This window comes from Carassius carassius, chromosome 22 (assembly GCF_963082965.1).
Source record: "Carassius carassius chromosome 22, fCarCar2.1, whole genome shotgun sequence".
NCBI classification, from domain to species: domain Eukaryota; kingdom Metazoa; phylum Chordata; class Actinopteri; order Cypriniformes; family Cyprinidae; genus Carassius; species Carassius carassius.
In genome coordinates, this window is record NC_081776.1 from 175,001 (window position 1) to 192,500 (window position 17,500).

The window sequence follows — 17,500 nt, forward strand, 5'->3', positions numbered from 1 at the left end:
TTAATTAAGTGAACTAAAATAACAAACTAATACTGAAATAAAAATGAAAAAATCTATACACACATGAACTACTAAACATTTAAAGACATGATAAATGACTTAAACTTCAGCTAAAATGAAAATGAAAATAAAAACGAATTTAAAATACTAATACAATCTAAAAAAAAGGCATTAAAATTTAAATTATATAGACAGTAAAACACAAAATAAAATTACTAAAACATTAAGTTAAAATGAAGGAAATTTGAATAAAAACTAATAATAACAAAGATAAAAAATAATAATAAAAAATAATAATAAAAATTTTAAATGAAAAAGGATTAAAACTAATTCAAAATATTAATATTAAAATGTAAAAATAATAAAAACATGAAATAAAATGAATGAAATCTATAATAGAGTCATAAAAAAAATACTAAATAATAAAACTAAAATGATCAACAACTAATTATGTAGTAATAAGTATCAATAAAAACTATAACAATTTCTCAATGAATTAAAGTTATTCACAGAAAATAACAGTAATGAATATTGTCCAAAACCCAGAACAGCATTTACTCATTTTAAAGATCAAATGTCTTTTTTTGAAGAATAATGGCTAATTGAGATTACACCTGTGATGGGGCCTGATCTGTGCTGGAACCAGATGGTGAAGCTGAATGTTCCCTGTTCTCACCCGTCCTGTGGCTCGTCTCCGTCCGCAGGCTCTCCGTATCGGGACAAGATCACCATCGCCATCCTGCAGCTGCAGGAGGAGGGCAAGCTGCACATGATGAAGGAGAAGTGGTGGAGGGGGAACGGCTGTCCGGAGGAGGAGAGTAAGGAGGCCAGTGCCCTCGGCGTACAGAACATCGGCGGCATCTTCATCATCCTCGCCGCCGGCCTGGTGCTGTCCGTGTTCGTGGCCGTCGGCGAGGTGCTGTACAAATCCAGACAGAACGCGCAGATCGAGAAGGTACCAGACGCAAACACTAGAGGTCGCCCTTTCACACCTTTATCAGACATATAGTGTAGAAGAGTAGCTCTTAAAGTGACAGCAGCCCAATAAACCTGCTGCTGTCTTTCGTTCATGTTAATCAAACAACTCTCACTGCTCTCGACTAAATAACTTCAGTAGCTTTAATAAGGATTAATCTATATCTAATTTATACCAATTTGTCTGTTTAAAAGAAAGAAGAGGTGTTGTTAATAATCCATATATAACTACTTGTTTGAAAAGAAGTCTGAAAGTTAAGTATAATTAATTTGAACAGGTTAATGTTTTCTCTAGGAATATACCATGAGTTTTTACAGGAATGCTTTACAATTTAACTAGACTGAAAAAAAAAACTTTATAGACATAAAAATTTATGAAGCGAAATGAAAACACACGATGTAGTGAACTAATAAAGTTAAAATGAAACGGAAAAGTATAAAAATAAAAAAATTCAAAATATTAATTAAAAAAAGCATTAAAAAAAAAATTGGCAAACACATAAATTGACTAAAACTTCAACTAAAAAACGGAAAGGGAAATGTAAAACATAAAAAAAAACAATAACCAAAAATATTAATAAAACAAAATAGAAATTTTAAAACTACAAAAATATGGTAAAATGACTTAAACTTCAACTTAAATTAAAATTGAAATGGTAAAATGTAAAAACAATATTCAAAAATATTAATAAAACAAATTAGACATTTAAAAACTACAAAAACAGTGAAATAACATGAATGGAAAGGGAATATATAAAACTAAACACTAATTTAAATATTACTTACACCTACAAAAAGCATGAAATAAAAAAGAGACAGACACATAAAACACATACTAAAGCTTTAACTAAAATTAAAATGAAAAAAAAATGAATAAAGTCAAAAGAGCATGAAATAAATGTGAATAAAAACCACATCGACATAAACTACAAAAAGAAAATGACAAAAAACACAATAAAATCACAAACTTCAACTAAAATTTAAATAAAAAATATAAATATACAACCAGAGGATAATTTAAAATATTAATAAAACGTTTTAAAAAGCATAAAACTATAAATAATAAATAGAGATACGAAAACACAATAAAATGACTAAAAATTCAAATAAAAATAATGAAGGTTTAATTTAAAATTATATATATAACCCAATTCAAAGTATTAATAAATAATATTAATATCCCAACTATACTAAATTAACACATGGTAATATGGTTTATTCAAGGAACAAACTAAAATATGATTTATTACTCACTGATAATTAAATAATGAATATAGTTCAGCATTCACAGCACTAAAACGACTATTTGGATTCGAACCTTACATTTTAAAGAATAATAGCTCTTTTCTGAATATTTGAGCGTCTTAACAAATTTGGCTCTAAACCTGGACACTGGTGGCCCTGCTGGAGCCTGATCTTCACGCAGATGTATGTCTGTGTTGAGACGAGCTCACGGTGTGTCTGTGGTTTCTCTTCTGTGTGCAGCGCTCGTTCTGCAGCGTGATGCTGGAGGAGCTCAGGGTGTCTCTGAAATGCCAGCGGCGGAAACAGAAACCCCAGCCGCCCGCCATCGTCAAAACAGAGGAGGTGATTAACATGCATACCTTTAACGACAGGAGGCTCCCGGGGAAAGAGACCATGGCGTGACGCCTCTCCTGTGACTCGTCCAAATGACGGACACGAAGATGTTTCCTGTGGAAATCTGGATTCGTGAGCGACTCAGAACCGCAGCCCTCGAAGATTCAGTGTGTTCTCATTTTACGTTGCTTTTCTCTGTGAAACTAGGTCAAGGTTTTAAACCAATCAGTTTTTCCTCAGATGATGCTTTTATTGCTGCCTTCAAGAGCGCCTGATAAACACACTTTTTGTTTTTTTGTTTTTTTTCTAATTTTTTCTTATTTTTATTTTTTCAAAAATGTTTTTATCCCATGCAATCTTCTTAATACAATACGAAACTAATTCCATTTATTAAGAAGTTATGTCTTGGTAAAAAAAATTCTGAACATTCTATGAATATTTTGATGATAAAATATAATGATAACCATAAAAATATATTCTGTATTAGTTTGTTAAACAAAGCCTCCTTGAAATATGAATCCTCATAGCAACCCGTCAAAATAAAAGTTTGGTTTAACTGGAAGAAATTGTGACAGAAATATAGGCTTATTAATAATAATACAATTAATAAAACTTTTATAATGGAATAATCACATTATTTCTTCCATGTTTTAAGTTTAATATTAACCCCCCCTTTGTTATTCCCCCAAAATAGAGTTTAACTTTCATTTGATTTACAAGATCAATGAAATTAATGTTTTATGCCTTCAAAAATACACAACACAGAGCTTCTGAGAAAAGAAAAAAGGTTCATGGGGCGATTGTAAAAATAAGTGTTTCTATGCATTAAAGTAATTAGAAATGCGTTAATTTGTTAACAATTAAACAGAATGTGAGGGGGAAAAAAACATATTTCATAAGGCCTTAAAAATGTAATTTCACTAAATTGATGTTAAATGCCATGTTTGCAATCACAGTTTCGTGATTTTATACTTTTTGATTTTGAAGTCCAGAAAAATTAATTTGAAAAAAAAAAAACAGAATACAGAAAAATTTAAATGGAAAAAAATGCATTTAGGCAAAAATTAAATAGAATTTTGGATAAACAGAACCGTAAAAAAAAAAATCAGAGAAATAACTAAACAGTAACCAGTATAAATCTGACAACTATATAAAACAGTTGCCATGCCAACTTGCTACTGTAAACAAACGCTTGCCCCGCCTCCTGGGTCTTCTGATTGGTCCACTGTTTTTGAAAATGACATTGATGAGCGGTGCTGCGTGTAAAAGTTGAAATTCTTTGCGTTGGAATAGAAACACGCATCGCGTGAACAGCCCATTAGAGAAAAAATTGCATCCTGAACAAATAACCACACGGCAACCATGCACTAACGTTAAAGGAACATTCTTTATTCGCTGGACGTGTGATTTTACAAATGTTGGTTCTATGTAAAAAAAAAAAAAAAAGACAAATATTATCACTTAGTAACTTTCATATCATGTTTAAAATTTATGAAATGCTTGAACATTCAGAAATGACGTTATCATAACTTAGAAATGTTCTAAATCTTTCGTCTTATGAATATAATCATTCCAACATGACTTTTGATTTGAAGGCAGCAATAAAATCCATGCAGTGATGTCCGTCCCAATCAACGACTCAAGCCAAGCAACTCGACTTTCTTTGTCATTCGACAGAGATTTATAACAAGAAGAAGAGAGAAATGCAGTTTTTGTACAGACAGTTTTTGTAGTAAATCTTTCTATGGGTGTCTGATGCTCATGTAGGTTGAACAGCGTTAGACGTTTGTGCACATCCGTCCATCACGAGCAAGCAGCGTTGTTTCTGAGCATATGCTCTGTTTCCATGTGCTGATGTTTGTGTGTCTCTGAAGGCGAGTTTCTGTATAATACTGTACTGAGCAAACGCTAGGATTCTCCAGACCGACTTTAATCTACAGGGGCCTTTGGGAAAGAACCACATGCAAACAGCAGCAGGTGGAGAACTGTTCAAGATCATCTTGTAATAAAAAAGAGATTATACTGTGTATAACGTGTGGTGTTTGTCACTTAGACTTTTTGTTGCTTAAAGTCATTATGAAATGACATTCATAGCCCATTTTGCACACACAATGTCACGTATGATGATGGGCATTCATGTAGTGATGGGCGCTTTTGAAGCACTGCTTCGTGAAGCTTCGAAACCTTTGTGAATCATTTGTTTCAAAACAGTTAATGTTTGAAAATGAAGAGGTGGAGAAAGTGAATAAGGGTAAGTGATTTTTTAAATATAGGTTATTGTTAATCAGGCGTCACCAGCGTGTGGCATTTTTAGTGATTCGAAACAGTGAATCATTTTGCGGAACAGTTGATTCAATTGATTCAAAGCTCCGAAAAGCTTCGTTTCTCCCATCACTGTCCACTCGATGCTATTTGACCAATGTAACACGAAACGATTGATGCAAATAATACAATTACTGACTAGTAGCTACAATAAAAACAGAACATGGGGGGAAAGTGACATATAATATTGATCAGTAACCACATATTAAAGGCCATGATGCAGGTTTTTTTTTTTTTTTTTTTTTACACTTTTCTAGTTGGTAATAAACATTTAAACAGTTATCCATTGTATTTGATGTTGTAAAGTATTACAAAAAAGAAATATAATAAGGAAAAGTAGGTGATATTTTAGCGGTTAGCGATGATTCTTATTTCTCCCGCATGCATTCCATGACGTCACATGAGGCACTAGCTAGCAGACGAAAGCCCGCCATTGAGAGAGAGTGAGACGAGTAGTGAGAGTAGCAGCTAGTGAAAGAGTGACAGTGTCAGATATATAAGTAAATAGACAGATATAGAGATAGATAGATAGACAGACAGACAGACAGACAGACAGACAGACAGATAGATAGATAGATAGATAGATAGATAGATAGATAGATAGAATAACATAACATAAAATAGATAGATAGTGAGAGATAGCATAGCATAGCATAACAGATAGCTTAGAGAAAGAGTAGATAATAAATAGATAAAATGGTGTATCGCTGTGTTTGTGCCGGGTGCAAGAACTCCAGCAAAACTGGACATAGGGTCCATTGTTTCCCTAAGGACAAAGGGATCTTCCGAAGCTGGGTGCAATTTGTCAAGATTAGGCGGGCAGATTTTTCAGCTAGCTCTGTCACCGCCTACTCGAGAATATGCAGCGCGCATTTCAACGAGGAGGATTACCACTCAGGGGACGCCAAGATGGTCGCACTTGGTTTAAAGAATGAGAAAATTCCTACCGCCGTGCCGTCTGTGAATCCAAACCTCTCTGCTTGCCCTGTCCCGAGGTCAAGAGACACCACCGTCTGCCGCAAGCGAGCTATTGCCACGGTAAGCATCATGCTAACGTTAATGTTTACAAGTTGCGTGTTAGCTAGCTCTGTGTGTATGTTCCCTTTGACACAGCCTCCACTACAAACAAGATCACTCAGACGTTAGAAGAGCATATTTTGTGATTCACGAATATGAGCCAAAACCAAATTGCCCTGTAGTAAATATCCATATCGTCATGAAAGCTTCATGGCTAGTGTTTGGATCAGTGGTGATGATCATCAAGCGGCTTTCACAATAGTGTGTTTGCGTTTTGTGTTAGTCTGCTACGGTTCTCTTTCACATATATTTGACCGTGACCGTGTCGACAGGGCTGTAGTGGAGGCTAAACGCAGTTTACCCACCGCTGAAATGTCAGAAACAGTTTATCCACGTCTCACTTCAGAGTTTAGCTACCTCTCAGTAAATTCACTACCTCATAGAGTTTATGGACCACATGTACTCTAGACATCTATTACCACTAGTATTGGTGTAAACATTTAACAGTAACCTTCAACATCATCAAATATGTTCTGAATGTCTTTTATGTATTTTTTAAAACATTGAGTAGCGCATATCAGGGTCCACTGTACTGTAATCTAAGTTTTTTCTCTTGTGTACCCTCTTAGCCTTTTTCTCACCCACTCACACTGTTTTGATTTTGGTACAGCTGTGCCATAGGTTATTGTTTCCACTGGGAAACTAGTTGTAGCACACACGTCCCAATTTATTGATGAACTTATGCAATGACTGGGAATATTTACTTATCGTCTTGGCATTTCAAAGATGATAAGTAAATAATTCTTAGTACTTCCAAGTTGAAAATAAATGATTAAATGTTTCCATGTAAACCTGCAATGTGCTTGTGTACCCTTGGTTGCTAATCACTGATCTAAGTATTCATAGTGTACCCACCTCTTATTTCACCACTACACCCTTGCATTTCGCTGACCCTTTTTTTATATTTGTTTTCGCAAGATGTTGACAGACGTCTCACAGCAGGAGACCGTGGACAGTGTAGACACTGTGGAGAGTGTCGATACTGGGGATCAGCCCTTGCCCTCCTCCACTTCTGACGCTGAGACACAGTGTTATCTGAAGCCCCCCCGATGGTCTCACGATAAATCTTGGGTATTTTAAGGGGTAGATATTCTGTCTAAAACATTGCCAGTATCTATGCAAGCAGGACATTTCCATACACATTGATTAAATTAATACATAGCCTACACCAAAACATAGCCGCTTAGATTTGCCATAATTGTCACATGTCTGGGTATGTTTACTGCCTCTCCACAGCTGTGCAGGTTAACCTGAAGCCCAAGATGGTCAGTGTGGGCACACAGACGTCATTTAGCCCACAAACCTCCACTCCCCTCGCTAGTCCAGAACAGACAGATGAAGATGATAATGCCTCTGTCATCAGTGAATTATCATGGGCGCCCGAAGAGCCGATGCATGAGGAGGATGAGGAGGACTTGTTTGATGAGGAGCCACCTTACACTTGTGACCCCCACCACAAGTGAGATAATTTAAAACCAATATATACCATTTTGAATGCTCTTTTTTTTGTGTACTGTAGTTTGAATGACAGTGGCAATGATCTTTATACAGCATTATTATTATTATTATGTCTACAGGTTATGCAACATCATTGATGAAGGCCCTTCGGGAAAGCTACACCAAATCACCTGCAGCTCTTCGAGAGGTTAGTGCCAATTTGTCCTCCGATGCACCCGCCCCCATCGCCAAATCCTTCGAACAGGTTCCTAAGGAGGAGGTCGTCAGCCTCTACCTAGCCCGGCAGTCACGCTACAAAAAAAACTAATTTCACTTTTTTTTTCTTTTCTTTTTTTCACAGACAAGTCCAATGATTTAGCTGTAAGTATTTATCTTTTTTTCCTTCTGTCCCTGTCCTCTCATTTGGTGGTGGTTTCCTGCATGCTGCATGTTTTGTTTTTTCTTTGTGTGCTGTTGCTTTGGTTTTACTTTGCACAAAATTACTTTTTTTCGTCTTTGTGGCAATAATTGTCGCTGTACCCCATTCAAGGGGTCCTGCATGCTGCATGTCTGCTCCTCTGTCTGTTATTTGCATGGAATTTGTTGTATGTAATTAAAAATAATTTACCAATCATTTTACCTGTGCCTTGTCAACCTCTGTGTGCGGTGTTGTCTGGGCTCACTGTGTGTCTGCTTCATGTGCTTTTGCATGCGTCACTGTGTGTGCGTGTGTGTGTGTGTGGGGTGGGGGGCTCACTGTGTGTCTGCTTGATGTGCTTTTGCATGCATCAGTGTGTGTGTGTGTGTGTGTGTGTGTGTGAAAGAGAAAGATCAGTTGACCCTCAGGTAAGACCACAATATTGCAGGCAAAAGAAACAATGTGCAAACGTTTCAGTTCTAGCCCTTCATCAGTGTTCCTTGTAGGTTTTGTGCCTAACCATTTTTTTTATATAGATTTGTTTACTTCCAACCTGTGTCTTTGTTCAGTAAATGTTTAAATGTTCAGTAACCATTACAAGAAATGCCAAATAAACAGTTTTTTCTTATCAAAATCCGTGTGTTCTGTGTACTTTATAACATTTTAAGGGTAATTGGGTGATCACAACAGAATAAGCAATTATTTTTATTCATTTTCATCCAAACGAGGCCATTGAACGCCCTGATAGGTCTGGTCACCACTTTGGAATTTTTGTCTGATGGTTGAAACCACACAAGAGGGTATAGGCTTCCTTATACTCCTGCCTAAAACTCCATAAGCCCAGCGTATAGCCTGTCTGTACGCAGTGTACCGGTATTGCCTAGGAATAAGTAGGAAAGATTTTTAAGTTTAAAACTCTGTAAGTAAGTTGTAAACGTCATTTTAAGCCTGTCTCTTATGCATGTTTATTGTGTATGCAACACATCTCCTGACACCAATTAGCTGTTGTTCAAAGGACTCAGTGTAAAAAGATTGGTAAAGTAAACATAAACCATGAACATACTCGTGCGTGCTGGCTTGAAGGGGACCATGATCCTGCCTGAAGTGTGAGTATGCTATGTGTAGCACAAACGGATTCAGGCAGCATGCCTCAAATCCAGGATGCTGCGTAAGGCACGTTACATCTGCTTAGCACTATCAACAATAATCACACTGAAGACATGACCAGCCTACTCGGCGTCAGATACGTTTGCAAACAACATTTTCACCGGAGAAAGAGGTAAAAGCTTATAAATAAACACTAGGTGATTATTCAATGTAATTATTAAATGTAATATGCCTTCTATTTATAGATCGTCTGACTAAGTTTACTTATCTGAGCCAACGACATAATCACTCTCACTAGATATAAAGAGAACGTTGACTTTCACTCGATGCTATTCACTGAACGCAAAAAGAAGTTTGTTGTATGCACTGCTGTTCATAGACTACTATCTCCAGCAGTCATTGCTGGGTTTCTAAATGGTAGCAACTCTCCAGTCATTCTCCTCTAACCATGCATTTATTTGTCTTTGACGGCCATCGGCTCTCGGTATTTCCTCATTCGCCCTCTCACGTCTAAACGGTTCGAAATTATATGGCTGTGGGCCATCATAAATGTTAACTGTGGGTCTTGCCACCTCTTCCTCATCCCAGTTAGACACCATAGTCAGTGTTAGAACTAGTTCTAGTAGCTGAGCAAGGCTGAGGAGGCTACGTTCCACCACGGCTGCCTCATGTGACGTCATCGCCGAATTGCGTAAAAAATAACCGTTACTAACCAAAAACTACAAAAACTGGACTTTAACACCATTTTGGAGACATTTCTAACTTTATATACATATCTTGACTGCTTTATGTACCCATTAATCGACAGTGGTGTTTAACCTGCACCATGGCCTTTAATTTCTTTGCGACTGAAGGCAGAAAGACATGAACTTCCCGGATGACACGGAGGAGAATAAATCATCAGAGGATTTATTTTATTCTGGAAGTGAACTAATGCTTAAAGTCACAATTTGATTGACTTGCAGAATGGAAATTGTCGGATTCAAATGAGGCCAATTTAAGTTTTTATATATAGCCTAACTGCTTATAAAATGTTGTGATCAGTCTTGGAGTAAAGAATAATAATAATTAAAAAAAACGGACTAGTCTAAGCAGTTTATCAAGTTTTGCAAGCAGTTACTCGTCTCATTTTATGAAGGAGGAACTTCCTCGTCATTCGGTCAGCCGATGCTGCGTCACGTGACACACACACACACACACACACACACACGGAGCTGTGGTCAGCAGCAGAACCGAGCCGCTCCGCAGACACGCACGATCAGAAACCGACGGAGGATCCAACATCCGGATCCGGTGAGTGACGTCAAAGTCCGGTCGCTCGCGCTCAGCTTCTGCTGCAGTTCTGTAGAACCTCGAGACTTCTGCGAGTCTGTAGCACTGTATCAGTTACTCGAGGCAATTCAGATCGGAAGAGCAAGTCACTCATACTCATTTATTGTGTCGGTGTGTGTTATTAAATACATATGTGTAAGTTATTAAATATGATATTGAGTGTGAGTCAGGTGACAGTCAGTCACGTGTGGCCAGGTGTTTTTCTCACGAGCTGTCCAACAACATAGCAAAGCAGTTAATATTAGTGCAAACAAACACAAATTGCATTTTCAGTGTAAACTCCTAAAGTCACATTAAGAGACACTGAATTAAAAGTTGCAATTATTTTCTTATTTAAAAGGACAGTTCACCTTTTTCTAATTTAAAGGGACTGTTCACCTTATTCTCATTTAAAGAGACAGTTCACCTTTTTCTAATTTAAAGGGACAGTTCACCTTATTCTCATTTAAAGAGACAGTTCACCTTTTTCTAATTTAAAGGGACAGTTCACCTTATTCTCATTTAAAGAGACAGTTCACCTTTTTCTAATTTAAAGGGACAGTTCACCTTATTCTCATTTAAAGAGACAGTTCACCTTTTTCTAATTTAAAGGGACAGTTCACCTTATTCTCATTTAAAGAGACAGTTCACCTTTTTCTAATTTAAAGGGACAGTTCACCTTATTCTCATTTAAAGAGACAGTTCACCTTATTGTCATTTAAAAAGACAGTTCGCCTTTTTCTCAATTAAAGAGACATTTCACCTTTTTCTCAACTAAAGGGAAAGTTCACCTTTTTCTCAATTAAAGGGACATTTCACCTTTTTCTCATTGAAAAGGACAGTCCCCCTTCAGTTGTTGGAACCTGCCATAGTATGGAGAAAAAATAAACAGCATTCAAATCAATTTGGACCAGTAACTGAACCCTTTAAGGTCACTTTAGAGAGTTTATCTGTCTGACCTCATTGACTCGCAGTGTTACAAACAACAGACGTTCCCGGTGTGAATGCATTCATAATAACTCTAAATTCTAATTGTATTGTTAAAATGTGTCCCAGGAATGCAGCGCTTGGCAGTGTTTTTTGTTCTGGCGTTCTGCACGGCCGCATGTGCTCTGGAGAATGGTCAGATGAGGACCCCGCCGATGGGTTGGCTGGCCTGGGAACGCTTCCGCTGCGACACTGACTGCCTGATGGACCCCGACAACTGCATCAGGTGCAATGATGAAGGATAAGTTCAGAAAACAGAGCTACAGCTTGAAATATTCAAACTTATACTTCTATTCAAACATCTCTGTCTACATGCATATGAAATGTTTTGTTTTGTATTGTATTAAACAATGTCTTTTATTTTTAATTTAATAAAAATAGTTAATGAACATGGGAGCTTAAATGTGAAGCTGAACACACAATACATATTAATATAGATAATCATTTATATACTATTATAGTTTTTAATCATATTTTGTGTGTGTGTGTGTATATATATATATATATATATATATATATATATATATATATTTTTTTTTTTTTTTTTTTTTTTACTTATTGTTGGTTTTTTATTTAGGTTTCTTTAATTTAAATTGTTATTTTAGTAATTGTATTATTTAGATAATATATAATACATGAATATTACCATAATTTAGGTTAATTTATTTACATTTTTATATTTATTTCTGTTTTGGTGGTTGTTTTTCCTTTTAATTAATATATTATTGTTTTATGGTTTTATTTATTTTAAATAAATGAAAATCATTTCAGCATGTGCTTTTGCCAGTTCTGTTTGTTAAATATTTTGTAGTTCGGCTTTAGTTTTTATTTATTTCTAGTTTATGGCAAAAAAGTCTCATTTTGCTTGATAATCTGTGATCTGATGTTGTATTTAATGTCTGATCCGATGTCAGTGAGCATCTGTTCATGGAGATGGCAGACAGACTGTCGGAGGACGGCTGGAGAGAGCTGGGATACGTCTACATCAACATCGACGACTGCTGGTCCTCAATGCAGAGAGACAGTCAGGGCCGACTGCAGGCCGACCCCAAAAGGTGCTGACCCCTGACCTCCTGGACATGTCCCAGCCTCCGCTGATGTGTGTGTGTGTGTGTGTGTGCTTCAGGTTCCCTCGAGGCATCGCTCATCTGGCGCAGTACGTTCACGACCGCGGTCTGAAGCTGGGCATCTACGGAGACATGGGCACTCACACCTGCGGTGGATATCCAGGAACCACGCTGGACAAGATCCAGACGGACGCGCAGACCTTCGCTGACTGGGGCGTCGACATGCTGAAGCTGGACGGCTGCTACTCCAACTCATCCTACCAGGAACAAGGTCAGACGCTGACACACAATAACAGAACCAACAATAACTGTTTAAATACTCAAAAAACATCTTTGATCAAATTCTGTGTATATATATGCATTGAAACAGGTTAATGTGCTAAAATATCGGTACTTTTATAACTCTCTGAAAAATGAAAATAAATGACAACTCCAAATAAAATAGTTGCAATGAAAATATTTTTTTATATTTGATTTGATATATATATATATATATATTTTGAAATCACGCTCCTCTTTCCAGCTGCGCATTCAAACAGATGAGAGAGATCAAATGTGTATCTTACAAAATATGTCACCATTCATATTCAGCAGCACTCTTCATAATCACGTGAAGTCATATCAAGTTGAATTTGATCGATCTGAATCCATAATCTTCTGTGATCATCTCAATCCAGGCTACCCAATGATGTCCAAGGCCCTGAACGCTACGGGTCGTCCCATTGGCTACTCCTGCAGCTGGCCCGCCTACCAGGGCGGGCTCCCGCCGAAGGTGAGTGCAGCAGTGGAGGTGATGTGGAGTACAGTAGTGTACAGTAATGTGACGTGATGTAGAGTACAGTAGAGTACAGTAATCTGATGTGATGTGGAGTACAGTAATCTGATGTGATGTAGAGTACAGTAGAGTACAGTAATCTGATGTGATGTAGAGTACAGTAGAGTACAGTAATCTGAGGTGATGTAGAGTACAGTAGAGTACAGTAATCTGAGGTGATGTGGAGTACAGTAGTGTACAGTAATCTGATGTGATGTAGAGTAGAGTAGAGGACAGTAATCTGATGTAGAGTACAGTAGTGTATAGTAATCTGATGTGATGTAGAGTAGAGTAGAGTACAGTAATCTGATGTGATGTAGTGTACAGTAATGTGACGTGATGTAGAGTACAGTAGAGTACAGTAATCTGAGGTGATGTAGAGTACAGTAGAGTACAGTAATCTGAGGTGATGTAGAGTACAGTAGAGTACAGTAATCTGATGTGATGTAGAGTACAGTAATGTGACGTGATGTAGAGTACAGTAGAGTACAGTAGAGTACAGTAATCTGAGGTGATGTGGAGTACAGTAGTGTACAGTAATCTGATGTGATGTAGAGTAAAGTAGAGGACAGTAATCTGATGTGATGTAGAGTAAAGTAGAGGACAGTAATCTGATGTAGAGTACAGTAATGTATAGTAATCTGATGTGATGTAGAGTACAGTAATGTGACGTGATGTAGAGTACAGTAGAGTACAGTAATCTGATGTGATGTAGAGTAGAGTAGAGTACAGTAATTTGATGTGATGTAGAGTACAGTAATGTGACGTGATGTAGAGTATAGTAATCTGATGTGATGTAGAGTATAGTAGAGTACAGTAATCTGATGCGATGTAGAGTACAGTAATGTGACGTGATGTAGAGTACAGTAGAGTACAGTAATCTGATGTGATGTAGAGTACAGTAGAGTAAAGTAATCTGATGTGATGTAGAGTACAGTAATGTGACGTGATGTAGAGTACAGTAGAGTACAGTAATCTGATGTGATGTGGAGTACAGTAGAGTACAGTAATGTGACGTGATGTAGAGTACAGTAGAGTACAGTAATCTGATGTGATGTAGAGTACAGTAGAGGACAGTAATATGATGTGATGTAGAATACAGTAGAGTACAGTAATCTGATGTGATGTGGAGTACAGTAGAGTACAGTAATCTGAGGTGATGTGGAGTACAGTAGTGTACAGTAATATGATGTGATTTAGAGTACAGTAGAGTACAGTAATCTGAGGTGATGTGGAGTACAGTAGTGTACAAAAATCTGATGTGATGTGGAGTACAGTAGAGTACAGTAATCTGATGTGATGTAGAGTACAGTAGAGGACAGTAATCTGAGGTGATGTGGAGTACAGTAATGTACAGTAATCTGATGTAGAGTACAGTAGAGTACAGTAATCTGATGTGATGTGGAGTACAGTAGAGTACAGTAATCTGATGTGATGTGGAGTACAGTAGAGTACAGTAATCTGAGGTGATGTGGAGTACAGTAGTGTACAGTAATCTGATGTGATGTGGAGTACAGTAGAGTACAGTAATGTGACGTGATGTAGAGTACAGTAGAGTACAGTAATCTGATGTGATGTAGAGTACAGTAATGTACAGTTATCTGAGGTGATGTAGAGTACAGTAGTGTACAGTAATCTGAGGTGATGTAGAGTACAGTAGTGTACAGTAATCTGATGTGATGTAGAGTACAGTAGAGGACAGTAATCTGATGTGATGTAGAGTAGAGTAGAGTACAGTAATCTGAGGTGATGTGGAGTACAGTAATGTACAGTAATCAGAATCAGAATGAGCTTTTATTGCCAGGTATGTTTACACATACGAGGAATTTGTAATCTGATGTGATGTAGAGTACAGTAATGTACAGTAATCTGAGGTGATGTAGAGTACAGTAGAGGACAGTAATCTTATGTGATGTAGAGTACAGTAATGTACAGTAATCTGAGGTGATGTAGAGTACAGTAGAGGACAGTAATCTGATGTGATGTAGAGTAGAGTAGAGTACAGTAATCTGAGGTGATGTGGAGTACAGTAATGTACAGTAATCTGATGTAGAGTACAGTAGTGTACAGTAATATGATGTGATGTAGAGTACAGTAGAGGACAGTAATCTGATGTGATGTAGAGTAGAGTAGAGGACAGTAATCTGAGGTGATGTGGAGTACAGTAATGTACAGTAATCTGATGTAGAGTACAGTAGTGTACAGTAATATGATATGATGTAGAGTACAGTAGAGTACAGTAATCTGATGTGATGTGGAGTACAGTAGAATACAGTAATCTGAGGTGATGTGGAATACAGTAGTGTACAGTATTATGATGTGATGTAGAGTACAGTAGAGTACAGTAATCTGAGGTGATGTGGAGTACAGTAGTGTACAGTAATCTGATGGGATGTAGAGTACAGTAATGTACAGTAATCTGATGTGATGTAGAGTAGAGTAGAGGACAGTAATCTGAGGTGATGTGGAGTACAGTAGTGTACAGTAATCTGATGGGATGTAGAGTACAGTAATGTACAGTAATCTGAGGTGATGTGGAGTACAGTAGTGTACAGTAATCTGTACACTACTTTTTTGATTAGTGTACAGTAATCTGATGTGATGTGGAGTACAGTAATGTACAGCAATCTTAGGTGATGTGGAGTACAGTAGTGTACAGTAATCTGATGTGATGTAGAGTAGAGGACAGTAATCTGATGTGATGTAGTTATGTCTGTGGTGTCTCAGGTGAACTACACGCTGCTGGCTCAGATCTGTAACCTGTGGAGGAACTACGCTGACATCCAGGACTCATGGGACAGTGTTCTGAACGTCGTCGACTGGTTCTTTGATAATCAGGACGTCCTGCAGCCCGCGGCCGGACCGGGTCAATGGAACGACCCCGACATGGTCAGCATTTAATACAAAACTTATTCATTCATTCATTCATTATTCTGTATCATTTGTAAGTTTTATTTTTTATTTTATACTCTTTAAATATGTATATATATATTTTTTGTAGTTAAATGACATCTAACAACATTAAAGGAACAGTATTTTTTTTTCTTATTTATTTCAATCTTGTTTTATATTATTGTGTTTTTTTATATATATATATATATTTTGTGTGTAATGGAAGTAAATGACGACTCCTAAAACAACATTAAAGGAACAGTTTTTATTTTTTTAAATACTGGTTTATGTTGTATTCTACGTTTATATTTATTTTATACTTTTACTAAGCTCAAAATAAATTTACGATAATGTGTTTTTTTTTTAAAAGGCAATAAATGGATCATTGTGCAGATAACAGTAATCTTTTTTTTCTGATTATTTTATTTAAAAAAAAAATTTAACATTACATTTTTTTTTAAAATATTTTTATTGTATTATATATTTGTATTCTATGTTTATATATATATATATATATAATTTTATATTTGTATTATTTTAATTTGAACCTGTATCATATTTTCTTCTATTTTCTGTACAATGAAAATCAATGTCCCTAATTTGACGTTTGACTGAGGATCTCTGTCTGTTGTCGCTCGTCTCGTCCTCAGCTGATCATTGGTGACTTCGGCCTCAGCCTGGACCAATCACGTGCTCAGATGGCTCTGTGGGCGATCATGGCCGCGCCCCTCTTCATGTCTAACGATCTGCGTACGATCAGCAGCGGCGCTCGAGCGATCCTGCAGAATAAACTCATCATCGCCATCAATCAGGACCGCTTAGGCATCCAGGGCAGACGCCTGATCAAAGTGAGACTTTTTAAAGACCCAGTTTATTTATTATAAATATATTACTTGGAACATATGGGTTACATTTACACCGTTGTTTGTAGTTACTATATTTTTAGAATTAGGCACCGTTTTTTTATTTATTTAAATATAATTTGACATTTTTTTTCATCAGTTTTGTCAAATGTATAAAGCCTCAGTTTACACTGTGAAAAATTACTTTTATTCAAAATATATTATGGAAAATATTCATTATTATTATATTATAATATTTATTATTTAAATATTATTATAGTAATTTTGTTTTAGCAGTTTAGTCAAATTGACATATTTAGTTTAATCTCATCTTTATTTTCACAGCTATATAAGAAAAAAAAAAGATTTTGACTTAAAAATGTATGTAAATATTATTTGGAAAATAATTTCTATTACATTACAGTAATAAATTGTTCAGTGATTTAAATATTTTTTTTTCTATTAATTCGAATATAGTTTTATCTTATTTTTATTTCCATGCATAAAGACACAATATTTGTTGTGAAATTTATATATATATATATTATAAATGTGTGAAATATTTAGTTTGTATCATTTTATATTATGACGTTTGCTTCTATTCACTGAATTAGCTGTTAGGGTTAGATACTGTATTATTTAGTGATTTAAATTATTTTGAAATTATTTAGAT

The 17,500-nt window shown here is 36.3% G+C and overlaps 2 protein-coding genes and 1 long non-coding RNA gene across 3 annotated transcripts in view; all 3 read left to right on the forward strand.

Moving 5' to 3' along the window:
* LOC132098604 (glutamate receptor ionotropic, kainate 2-like) overlaps positions 1–3,125 on the forward strand; it is a 53,598-nt gene extending 50,473 nt beyond the window's left edge. Inside the window, exons 15-16 of the mRNA XM_059504663.1 lie at positions 705–955; positions 2,461–3,125. Of these exons, the coding sequence (XP_059360646.1) occupies positions 705–955; positions 2,461–2,622 (413 nt within the window). The 3' untranslated portion in view covers positions 2,623–3,125. The remainder of the gene's footprint in view (positions 1–704; positions 956–2,460) is intronic.
* Positions 3,126–7,508: 4,383 nt separating this feature from the next.
* On the forward strand, positions 7,509–8,287 carry LOC132099292 (uncharacterized). Its single transcript, XR_009423078.1, has 3 exons — positions 7,509–7,597; positions 7,751–8,124; positions 8,263–8,287. It is a non-coding gene; the product is annotated as an uncharacterized LOC132099292 (long non-coding RNA).
* Positions 8,288–10,078: 1,791 nt separating this feature from the next.
* LOC132099293 (alpha-N-acetylgalactosaminidase-like) overlaps positions 10,079–17,500 on the forward strand; it is an 8,263-nt gene continuing 841 nt past the window's right edge. Inside the window, exons 1-7 of the mRNA XM_059505723.1 lie at positions 10,079–10,207; positions 11,282–11,438; positions 12,127–12,267; positions 12,339–12,550; positions 12,957–13,051; positions 15,821–15,982; positions 16,636–16,833. Of these exons, the coding sequence (XP_059361706.1) occupies positions 11,284–11,438; positions 12,127–12,267; positions 12,339–12,550; positions 12,957–13,051; positions 15,821–15,982; positions 16,636–16,833 (963 nt within the window). The 5' untranslated portion in view covers positions 10,079–10,207; positions 11,282–11,283. The remainder of the gene's footprint in view (positions 10,208–11,281; positions 11,439–12,126; positions 12,268–12,338; positions 12,551–12,956; positions 13,052–15,820; positions 15,983–16,635; positions 16,834–17,500) is intronic.